Source organism: Pseudophryne corroboree, chromosome 4 (genome assembly GCF_028390025.1).
Source record: "Pseudophryne corroboree isolate aPseCor3 chromosome 4, aPseCor3.hap2, whole genome shotgun sequence".
NCBI classification, from domain to species: domain Eukaryota; kingdom Metazoa; phylum Chordata; class Amphibia; order Anura; family Myobatrachidae; genus Pseudophryne; species Pseudophryne corroboree.
The window spans coordinates 306,550,013-306,562,835 of record NC_086447.1 but is presented as its reverse complement, the minus strand read 5'-3'; the positions used below and the strand labels follow the sequence as shown (position 1 = coordinate 306,562,835).

The 12,823-nt window shown below is 39.2% G+C and overlaps 1 protein-coding gene across 8 annotated transcripts in view; it reads right to left on the bottom strand.

Annotated features, from left to right (window-relative positions):
* NAALADL2 (N-acetylated alpha-linked acidic dipeptidase like 2) overlaps nucleotides 1-12,823 on the bottom strand; it is a 1,057,096-nt gene that overhangs the window by 566,508 nt on the left and 477,765 nt on the right. For all 8 annotated transcript variants that reach the window (XM_063916285.1, XM_063916288.1, XM_063916286.1 and 5 more), the window contains one exon: nucleotides 3,885-4,140. In XM_063916285.1, the coding sequence (XP_063772355.1) occupies nucleotides 3,885-4,140 (256 nt within the window). The remainder of the gene's footprint in view (nucleotides 1-3,884; nucleotides 4,141-12,823) is intronic.

The window sequence follows — 12,823 nt, the reverse complement described above, 5'->3', positions numbered from 1 at the left end:
ATTCACATAAACAGTGGGTTAAAAAAAAATTACAAAGTAAAAAAAAAAAAAAGTAAAAAAAAAAAAAGTAAAAAAAAAAAGTAAAGAAATTGTATAATTTGGATGTACTGTTCTGTGCACTGCACCCCCGAACATTGCACCCCATTATGCTCTGTCCCTCAGTGTGCATGCATAAAAGCAGTCTGTCTCCACACAATGTGAGCCAAGTTACCAGTTAAATAAAGAAAAAAAAAACCTGTTGTATGATTTTGACATCTGCGGAGAGATTTAATGCAGGCCGAGATCGCCAGAGGTGCGGGTTGCCGGCAAATCTCTGTGTTTTTTTAAAGGGACAATCACTTACAAGGCAAAACCATGCCTTGTAAGTGATTGTCCATTTTAAAAAAAAGTCTGAGATTTGCTGGCAATCCGCACCTCCGGCAATCTCGGACTGCAGTGTATCCCGCCGCTGGTTGGGTCTAAAAGAATTTGCTAAAATTAGTGACATCTCTATCCATAGAATGGTGGAGGATTTTTTTTCATGACACTGTACAAATTGTCATGTCACAGAGGCCCTTTGACTACTGTAAAGAAAAAAAAGGCAATTGATAGGCTCTTGTACATTCTGGATTCTCACGCTCTAGTGTGTGCTCAGAAAGTATTTTCAGCACAGCCAGGAACCTTATCAGCGATTGGCATAGGAGGCTTCTGCCTCAAAATGTGTATAAGATGATGTTTATCAAAATGAACTACAAATTCTAAAAGGAATCCCTTTATCAGCAATTACGCCTTCAGTCCTGTTGGAGAAAGAGCGCTATATAAATACAATTATTATTATTATTAATTATTATTACATTAAAGTACAGAGATTTCTGTAATGGTGGATTGCAGCGGGGTTGAATTAATATTGTGTGCAGATGATGTACATGCTGATGGGGGTGAGGATGCTGATGGTAGTGATGATGACATATTTCCCCTGCAGAGCTGTTAGCATAACTGCTTTAAGTCCTTAAGCTTGTTTTGTGGGCAGCCAAACAAGCCAAGCACTTCAGCCACAAAAGTGGCAGCCCCTGTCACTGAAGTGCTTGGTTTGTTAAACTGTGCATATCATTTTTAATATCCAACATAAGGTGGGTTGGAGGGCCCAATGACATCTATCTTACACCACTTTTAATTTCTGCCACTACTATGTAGCAATATTTCTTAGATGTGCCATAAACTGCCATGTATTTGCGCCACTGCTCTGTTGCTTAGTAACTAGTTAGCTTGCTGCAGCCTTTGACCTAAAGTGGATGAAAAAAATACTATGACCTGGGAGGTGGTCAACATTGACTGGGAATTAATGGAAATTAAAGTTTTAAGGTTAAAAATACTGTACTTTAGGAACAAAAAAGGCCCACATTTTGTGATTTTATCTTTTTTTGTCAATTTTTGGAAAAACTACAAAACCAGTCACGGCAGAAATACAAATCACCACAAGCCTCTTGCACTTACTGTAGCTATGGATATGAGTGTAAAAAATTGGGCCAAAGATTTGCTGTTTAGCTAGAAGATCTAGGGAATGATGTTGTTGCCCATAGCAAGAAGTCAGCTTCTAGCTAGTATTAACCAAGTGTATCTTACAAAATTATATTTAGAAGCTGATTGGTTGATATGGGTAACTTTTCCACTGATCAACTATCTAGAAGGCTTGATATATATCCTCCCTAGTGAATTGATATACCCCTTTTTTCCACATTTATTATCATTGTCATGTATGATATGTACACCATATTTTGCACCACAGGCCTGGGAATGGTGAATTTAGAGTAATAATGTTTTTATATATTTTGGTTAATTATTTTTTAGTTAACATGTTTGTGATCACATCTTCTCGAGTGCTGAGCTCTGTGATTTTTTTTATTTTTTTATTTATTATATCTCTTATACAGTGATGCATACATGATTTTTTGTCATTGTCAAGTAAAAAAAAGAAGTGAAAATAAAATTTTAAATGAAAAACTGAAGAAACAGTTCTACAGTGTTTAACCGTTAAAATGACACGACCTGATACATATTCCATAGTGTGGGATTCATCGTATCATTCCATATGGAAAAAAAGGTGCTTCATCTATACAGAAGGAAAATAAATGTATGTGTGGCTTTCTTTTATGTTTGAAACAGTTAAACAATCCAGTTGTTCTCATTTTAACCTTCTGAGCATACCCTTGAAATAAAAAGAAAAGAACACAAAAAAATTCTGAAAATAAATTATCTTTCACAAGAAATCGGCTGTGCTAAATATCAGAATAATTCAAATATTTAGAATTTTATGTTATTACAATTATTAAGGTTTAACTTAATTTGTTTACAAATATTTTAAATACTATTCTTGTACAAAGATAATATACTAAAAAAATGTAAATCGGTCTATGTAAGGGTAATTTAAAATCTGTTCATTTCCTGTACTTTGACGGCACACATCTACTTTTGTACAACTGGTTTTATATGGAAATGCAAAGATGTCTTGGCCAAGATGGAGGTGTCTGCAAATTTACAAAGGAGCAAGAGGGCCTTTCATGCTAATTATGGATTAAGAATTAACGTGCACAAAATGTAATTTTATTTTGTAATATGAGATTATCTAAATTAAATAAATGAGTGGAGCAGGTGCCTTCATAGATGAGGTCTCCACTCACTATATACAGATGTGTCCTCCCTCATTGTTGCTGCATTCACGCTATATAGCCCTTCTAGTCAGGCTTAGTCGTGAGTGCTTTTACTTATGCTGAGTATCTTTTTGTGCATCCCCCCTCCCCTGAAAATGCATCTTATTTGCATTGTTATGCTGATTAAAATGATGTGCAACATGACTAACGGTGGCTGATTGCAGTGCCAACCAAAGACTGCAGGGGGGAGCTGGTCAGCACATACTTACAACTTTACATGTATGTTTATATAGTAACATATGTGCAGGCTTCCTTACCAATATATGTGCAGGCTTCCTTACCCAGAGATTAGGAGCATGCATGCCCTTAGACTCTCATTGGCTGGTTTCACAGGAGTCTTATTAAAGATAGACAGTCTGAGCACTGTGTGCCTGTGTCCCGTGCTGCGGTGGCTGCTGATCCCCAGGTAAGGAAGCCAGTACATATTTTACGTATGTAAAATATATGTTAGATATGTAACATATGTTACATACGTATCTTTATATGAGCTGTCTGGCTCCACCTTACAGTCTTTGGTTGGCACTGCAGCCCAAGGGCAGCCACCGCTAGGCACGACTATATTCTGTGTATGACTGCAGCTCTATCTGTATACGAAATGCTATGTTTCAGTATTATACACATTTTTGGGGGAAAAAGACACTAAGCACCATTTAAGTCGCATGCGAGCTGGTAGTGCTCATGTGACCTGGGGGCTAGATGATGAAGGATGCATCTGTATGATTTTGCCATAATATTCCTTTAATCTGGGACCTATGATTTACTCAAGTTCTGTGTATTTTACATGGACAACTCAAAAGACCGCGAAAGAGGCATGTATCTGTAAATGTGCTTGGTAGACATGTTGGCATGCTGTATACCTTACGAAGCATAGCAGTTCTGCATTTTTTCTGGTAAATGTCCTCATAGTAAAGACTATGGGAGCAGATGTATAGTTTAAAACCTTGGAGAGAGATAACATACCAATCAATTAGCTACTATCATTTTTAGGCTGTGTTTACAAAATGACAAGAGCTGATTGGTTGGGATCTCTCTCCATTATTTAATAAATCTCCCTCTCTGTGCTTTATCTCTGCTCCGAAGGAACTTTTTTTTAAATCCCAACAATGATTTCATGCTGCTTTAAACTGTTATACTGATGAGATCCACTAACATTTAAAATTATTTTATTGAAATAACCATGATAAATAGCCACATTACCTCTAGAGTTCCATTGGCAGAGTAAGCAGCATACAGAAACTCCTGACTTTTGGTCTCTTCATCACACTTCTGTCCGCCTGGATAATAGCACTGGCCATTGTTTAGAGTGATTGTATTTGGAGAGGAGCCTGGTAGGTCAAGTAATACTGAATAATTTATTAACTGAACTTCTTTTAAGCCTAGTGAAGTCCATAGAAGTACAATTTTTTTTGCTGGGTCTGAGTCTGTATTATTGACAGAACTCTCTGTGAAATATCTGGAAGGCAAAAAGAAATGTTTTGTTGCATATGTAATGTATTTAAAAATGCACTGCAGACCTTTCTTCAATATAGAGTAGGGTTTTAGTCTGTATCGAAAGAAAAGCAGACCTTTTTGTTCTTGTCTCTTATATAGGCAGATTTCTCAATAACAGGCAGGACATTTTTTTATTCTGACTGCATTTTGCATATTGAATTTAGACCATAATAAATAACTCATACTTTAGTATATTAATAATAAATCATACTCTAAGGTGTAATTTCACAATGTTCTCTGTTGATCTAAGAATAAATAGATATAAAACATAGTGCTAAAACAAGAATATACAGTAACACACATACTGTACAACAAATTGTTCCAAATTATTATCATTAACAATTTCTTATAATGGCTCTCATTCCGAGTTGATCGCTCGCTAGCTGCTTTTAGCAGCAGTGCAATCGCTAAGCCGCCACCCTCTGGCAGTGTATCTTAGTGCGAACGAAAAGATCAGTGCTAAAAAAATTTCAAGCAGTTTCAGAGTAGATGCAGACCTACTCCTACCTTGCGATCACTTCAGTCTGTTTAGTTCCTGTTTTGATGTCACAAACACGCCCTGCGTCCGGCCACCCACTCCCCCATTTCCCCAGGAATGCCTGCGTTTTCATCTGGCACGCCTACATTTTTTAGCACACTCCCGTAAAACGGTCAGTTACCTCCCAGAAATGCCCCTTTCCTGTCAATCACTCACCGATCGGCAGTGCAACTGAAAAGCGTCACTAGACCTTGTGTGAAACTGCATCGGCTTTTGTGAAAGTACTTTGCGCCTGCGCAGTGCGCACCATACGCAAACGCAGAAGTGCCATTTCTTTGCCTGATCGCTGCGCTGCAAACAGCAGCTAGCGATCAACTCGGAATGACCCCCATAGTGCAGCATTTTCCGTTGCGCTCTACAACTAGAACAACAGTAATAGAACAGAACTGGGCAAAAACAGACAGACATAGTGGAAGGAAGCCCCGTCTCGAAAGCTTACAATCTATAGGGAAATAGGCACTGATACACAAGGATAGATGCTACCTATTGCATACTGGTCCACCAGATTGTTAGGTTCATAATGGGTTGTATGATATGATCACCCAACAATGGTGGTCATTCCGAGTTGATCGCTCGCTAGCAGTTTTTAACAGCCGTGCAAACGTTATGCCACCGCCCACTGGGAGTGTATTTTAGTTTAGCAGAAGTGTGAACGAAAGGATCGCAGAGCAGCTACAATTTTTTTTTTGTGCAGTTTCTGAGTAGCTCAGATCCTACTCAGCGCTTGCGATCACTTCAGACTAGTGATGTGCACCGGAAATTTTTTCGGGTTTTGTGTTTTGGTTTTGGATGTGGTTCCGCGGCCGTGTTTTGGATTCGGACGTGTTTTGGCAAAACCTCCCTGAAATTTTTTTGTCGGATTTGGGTGTGTTTTGGATTCGGGTGTTTTTTTACAAAAAACCCTCAAAAACAGCTTAAATCATAGAATTTGGGGGTCATTTTGATCCCATAGTATTATTAACCTCAATAACCATAATTTCCACTCATTTTCAGTCTATTCTGAACACCTCACACCTCACAATATTATTTTTAGTCCTAAAATTTGCACTGAGGTCGCTGGATGACTAAGCTAAGCGACCCAAGTGGCCGACACAAACACCTGGCCCATCTAGGAGTGGCACTGCAGTGTCAGACAAGATGGCACTTTAAAAAAAATAGTCCCCAAACAGCACATGATGCAAAGAAAAAAAGAGGCGCAATGAGGTAGCTGTGTGACTAAGCTAAGTGACCCAAGTGGCCGACACAAACACCTGGCCCATCTAGGAGTGGCACTGCAGTGTCAGACAGGATGGCAGATTTAAAAAATATTCCCCAAACAGCACATGATGCAAAGAAAAAAAAGAGGTGCACCAAGGTCGCAGGATGGCTAAGCTAAGCGACCCAAGTGGCCGACACAAACACCTGGCCCATCTAGGAGTAGCACTGCAGTGTCAGACAGGATGGCAGATTTAAAAAATAGTCCCCAAACAGCAAATGATGCAAAGAAAAAAAGAGGAGCAATGAGGTAGCTGTGTGACTAAGCTAAGCGACCCAAGTGGCCAACACAAACACCTGGCCCATATAGGAGCGGCACTGCAGTGTCAGACAGGATGGCACTTACAAAAATAGTCCCCAAACAGCACATGATGCAAAGAAATATGAAAGAAAAAAGAGGTGCAGGCATCACAACTGACACAATTGGACTCTCCTTGGGGATTTGTGATTTAGAAGAATGCACAGTTCTTTGCTGTGCTTTTGCCATCTTAACTCTTAAGTTTTCTAGCAGGAGGATGAGTGCTTCCATCCTCATGTGAAGCTGAACCACTAGCCTTGAACATAGGCCAGTCCCTCAGCCGTTCCTTGCCACTCCGTGTCGTAAATGGCACATTAGCAAGTTTACGCTTCTCCTCAGACGATTTAGATTTAGATTTTTGGGTCATTTTACTGAGCTTTATTTTTTTGAATTTTACATGCTCTCTATTATGACATTGGGCATCGGTGTTGGCAGACGATGTTGATGGCATTTCATTGTCTCGGCCATGACTAGTGGCAGCAGATTCAGCACGAGGTGGAAGTGGATCTTGATCTTTCCCTATTTTACCCTCCACATTTTTGTTCTCCATTTTTTAATGTGTAGAATTATATGCCAGTAATATTTCAATAGCAATGGCCGACTACTATATATACTGCGCACAACTGAAATGCACCACAGGTATGGATGGATAGTATACTTGACGACACAGAGGTAGGTAGAGCAGTGGCCTACTGTACCGTACTGCTATATATATAGTTATACTGGTGGTCAGCAAAATTCTGCACTGTCCTACTATATACTACAATGCAGCACAGATATGGAGCATTTTTCAGGCAGAGAACGTATAATACTGGTGGTCACTGGTCACTGGTCAGCAAAACTCTGCACTGTCCTCCTACTATATAATACTGCTGGTCCCCAGTCCCCACAATAAAGCAATTAGCACACTGAGCACAGTTAGATATGGAGCGTTTTTCAGGCAGAGAAAGTAGATATTTGCACTTGCAGCACACTGAGCACAACAATTTGCAGCCCACTGAACATAGAAACTGAGAGGACGCCAGCCACGTCCTCTCACAATCATCTCCAATGCACGAGTGAAAAATGGCGGCGACGCGTGGCTCCTTATATAGAATACGAATCTCGCGAGAATCCGACCGCGGGATGATGACGTTCGGGCGCTCTCGGGTTAACCGAGCAAGGCGGGAGGATCCGAGTCTGCCTCGGACCCGTGTAAAATGGGTGAAGTTCGGGGAGGTTCGGAACCCGAAGATCCGAACCCGCTCATCACTACTTCAGACTGTTCAGTTCCTGTTTTGACATCACAAACACGCCCTGCATTTGCCCAGCCACGCCTGCGTTATTCCTGGCACGCCTGCGTTTTTCCGAACATTCCCTGAAAATGGTCAATTGACACCCAGAAATGCCCACTTCATGTCAATCACTCTGAGGCCAGCAGTGCAACTGAAAAGCTTCGCTAGACCCTGTGTGAAACAACATAATTCGTTGTAATAGTACATCGCGTGTGCGAATTGCACCGCATACACATGCGCAGAAGTGCCGTTTTTTTGCCTCATTGCTGCACAGCAAATTAATTGAGCTAACGATCAACTCGGAATGACCACCAATGTTGGAAGACAAAATGTGAGGTTATGTGGACTGTGCAGAGAGGATGTGATTAGAAAGAGAAGCATTGAAGGTTATTTGGGTGGGTCTGGAATTTGATAGGCTTGTCTGATATCATATAATTTGATTTTCTTGAATTCTGCATCATAATTAAATTATAATCTAACACATTGAATGTTGAAATGGCAACAGTGTAATAGAAATGTAAGCAGTTATGTAGAGGTTACAAAATGTTAGTTGTTCCTTTAATAATTACATTTGTATGTTTGGTTGCCATTATACTGTGCTGTATTTTAAAACAGATTATTCTTCTTAAACTGTGTAATCCTACGGAAAAAAAGTAACATGAGCCAAGATTATGGAAAAAAGTTTGTGCAGTTATCAATAATGTGGGAAATCTATTATTTTGTGAGTTAACTGGGCAGGGAAACCTTGCTTGTTTTTTTTGTCAAACCCCATAGAGGTGCAAACAAAAAGAGAGCAAGGTTTTCGACCTGTAATATCCCAAAACACGAGCGGATGCAAGACTTAATCAAAACCTCACTCTTAATTAAATCTACCACAAAGATAAGCAATATAATACGTGCATTTTCTTTATTTAAGTGATTTGGATACACACTAATATAAAAAAAGTACCTGAGTTTATTTATGGCTTTCTCTCACTTCATTATAATACAGATGTTCTTGCTGTGTAAAACAATGTTACTACTATGTCTGAAAGATGTTTTGTTCAACAGCTGTTGCTAGGTAAGATCATGCAAGCCTTGCATGCTACATGAAATATTGTAGTTTAAGAAGATTTACCTCTATTCACAAGCTTGAATATTTATGGAACAGTAAAGTAAAAAAATAAAATAAAAACTAAACTGAATGTTTTATCATGTTTAAACATATTATGATTCAACCCACTGAAGCAATTTCCAATTCTTGTCTTGGTAATACTTCTGAAAGGCCTCTAGTGCATGTACAATATTATAACAACCTTATAGGAAATGGTTTTGCAAAAACATTAACATACAAATAAATCCCAGTACATTTTCAAATGCACATAGTTTTATCAACTTGATATTAAAGCCAGTTGATTCAGGATAATTTGACATATTCTAGTTTTATATTGTAAAGTATGTCACCAGCTTCCTAACGAACCAATAGAACTGCATCCACTTTTCAAATATGGCAGCTATTGCTTCCCATAGTGTCCTATGTGCTTACTTCCACTGAGTTGCTCCCAGGTCATGTGTACCATTGTTTAGGTTTATATCAAGATTGGTGCACACAAACAATATCCTGGAGACTAAGGTATACAAGCAAAACGTTAAATAACAGAAATGGCAATAATCCTCTGATATAGACCAAAATCAGAGTAGGGAAAATGGTTACTAAATTGCACACCCTCCAGTAATGAAAGGTGCTATGCTGCTGAGAATAAAGTAGTATACACAGACAAAGGGGGTGCAGATGCACTAAACAATCATTACAGTATAATAAAATATAATATGTCATAAGAGGTTGTCGGCATATTGTTGGCCAATTATATTGGCTTCCCCACCAATCGTCCAGGTCACCTCTTGTCAAGCAGGTCCCTAACATTATGGGGCCAACATCTGGAATGCATGGAACCCCAAAACATGATCCAACAAAGGACTCCCCCAGGGCATCACACTAAAAAAGTGATAGTAAAGTGATATAAAGTGTAGGTATGTGAAGGTCCCTACTATGCGTTTACAGGTAGAGAGTATGTGAAAAAAATGTGCATACATAAATAATAGACAAACATGATATAAAAAGTGACTGTGTATTTAAATGGTGATGCCCTGAGACAGCCCAGCCAGAACAGGCATGTGTATAGACCAAAATCAGTCAGACAGCTAACACAATTGCTGGGCTCGCAAACTGAGGTCACGGTGGTTGGAAGACATGTACTGTATATTGTATATAGGACAATATCAGTATGGGAGTCAGAAAAGCATTATCAGAGCATGCAAGGGTCACAATGGGCACCAGTAATTGCTGGACATCTCAGAAAGAGACAACAACAGTCACTGGTGGTCAGCAATATGGAGAGAAATTACTTAGTTCCAAGCCTGTAGGGAGATATAGAGTACAAGCAGATTAGTGTGTTGTATTCTGTTTGTATGGTTTGCTATATTATGTGTGACTTTGTACTGTATATGGTTGTTCATGGATGCAATTCTGGATTTTTAAAGCAACTGAAAATCCATGGTATCATTCTTCTGCATTCTGAAGCGAACATATCTCTGTGATGCCACTTCCCCCAGCCCTCCACTTGTCAGACCAGCATTCTATTATCTGCTTGTGCACTAGCTATAGAAGTGGTGCAGGAGATACAACTGAAGTTAGATGATCTCTGCATATGCTCACCTCTGAATAACTCAAAACACTGTCTACATGCCCACAACATTCCCACAGGATGCTTTGCCTACATGCAAATGCACAATTCCTGCCCCATTGCCACCTAGTAGCACTCATTTTGTCATAAGTGAGAAACAATTGAGTGTACAAACTCTGTATAGAGTTAATGTTTTAAGCTGTGCATGTAGACCACAATGCCTGCGCAGTTTGCTAATCTGGTTGCTTTAGTTATTGAGTGCAGCTTGGAATGAAGTCCCAAGTTAGGGTTGCAATGATATCCCTTTAAGAAAAGACACAAATAAAATATACATGCTATTTTATTCCTGCAACTTTACTTTATATCCAGCATCTTCTTGAAACTTTCCATCAAACTTTTGGCTGCATGAGATAAAAAAAAATGTATAAAAGGAGTTTCTTAAAAAAGCCATTATGTATAAAGGTTGAAAAAGAGAGGTAGCCTCAGGCTTTTGCACCCATGGCTTTTCAATTTGCACTCCTTTTTTCACCTGAGACCATGTTTAACTGTTACGAGTCACCACCACGGCTCGTCTCCCTGCTGGATCCCGGTCGTTGCTAGGCCCCCACCGGTTCCTAAGCAACTAGGATGCTGTGTGGTGAGGGCTGCAGTTTCTAGGTAACCAGGGATGCTGCTGGTCAAATATGCAGCATTGCAGCTGCACAAAGTTAATAATCACTATGCACTCCCAGGCTGGCTCTCCCCATTTGGATGGTACTGTTCTTAATAGCCAACCAGCCCAGATCTCAGTGCCAGTTATAGTTTGTTCCTTGTTTCCTTTTCCACAAGCCTTGCTGGTTCTGTGGATTCTCTTACAGATTTCCTGCATGTCCATGTCCTGCTCTTGCCCTGTATTCACCCACCTCCAACCATTTGTCTGTCATCCCAGTGTACCTGTGGTCAGCCTGCAAGATGTACCATTTACTCAGTGCCTGTATACCATCTGCTCAGTGCCTGCATACCATCTACTCAGTGCCTTTTAGCCATCTTCACAGAGACTCATCTTCCTGGGCTGAGATTCTGACCCAGCTTTGACCCTCACCCTCTATGCTCCCATGTGTTTCTAATCCTCAGTTACTTCCTAGTCCATTGTCCTGTGGTATCCAGCCTATTGTGTGAGCTCTTATTGATGGATGTTTAAGTCCAGGGGCCCCCCTAAGTAATGGTATGCATGTCGCCTGTGCACCTGTTAACCTGTTGGTTATCAGGGATTTTTTTTCACCTCTGTTCAGAGGCAGAAAAAAATCCCAAAAAAGTGCTGTCAGTGGGGGCTAACTGAATAGCTCCAGGGGATCAATTAGTCTGTGGTAAATTACAGTGGCTAATTGAATTCTTCCCTTAGTTGATTAACTAACCACTGTAAGTTACACACCTGAGTTGGCCTTTTTTCTGAACTCTGAATCCTGCATTTTTTTGCGAGTCTAACTTATTTTTCCCATTCTGTATTTGTGTTTATCTTTAATAGACCTGTAAATGCACTGTAGAATACAGTCAACAACTTTACATTTGCCATGATGCTTCCTTCCAGTACAACCATGCTTCCATATTTAGGTACACTGCTTAGATTAATAGATTTTGTGTAAACATCTGTGATATGATGTACAAAGTGGTAGAGATTGATTTGACCATGCCTGTGTATTCTACAGGGAAAAACAATGCCTCAAAACACAATACCCACCACTGAGACTTAAAATGTTTAGTCATAGGTATTAAGATCCATGCAATAATTCACATTACAAAATTAATTTGAGAACTAAAAGTGTAATTGGAGTTAAATGACTTATCTGTTCAGATCAGCTTGGCATAATTCATTACAAGTGACTCATTTTTAGAGGATTTAGTAGGAAGCTTTAATCTGGCATGTATGGAATTTCAGAGGCAAAATAACTGATTTTTTCAGCTTTTCTAAATGATTTAAACATTTTATTAAATAATTTCAGCAACGTGAAGAGTCACAGAGGAACAGATCAATTCTTTAACTTCAACTTTCCATATTGCCTGTGAGGAATAAAACATACTGGCCTAGATTCATCAACAGATACTGTAAGAGAAATGGTCCAAACCCTATGCATAATAAATCAGTTTCCCAGAATAGTACAGAGTTATTTTAGACACTGATAAATCAACAGCAGGGAATGCAAAAATGGGACATGTGTACAAACCTTTTTGTTTAGCATTTTAGCATTAATCAATAAAAAGTTAAAAGCCAGTGACATGCTAGCTTCAGGTTAACAACACAATTACATTTTTTTTCCTGGCACTCATTATCTTTTATAGTAATTGCCGAGAAAGAGCCTTTAGGTGTGACCTGAAGCCAGAAATTAGTATAACAAATTAATGTAAAAAAATTAGGATGTTTTACAGTTACAAACTGTCTTCTTTTATGGTATAAAAATTGATGATGTACTGTGGGCACTGCAGTAAAATAAAAGCAAAATGCAGGATTGTGATAATAGCAGGTTTGAAAATATTCTACCAAAATACAAATTGCAATTAGAAATCTGAAGATACAGTTAATGTATTAACTTTCAAAAGAAAAAGGAAATTACCAGCGCTGGCTGCTCATATCATTACAAGAA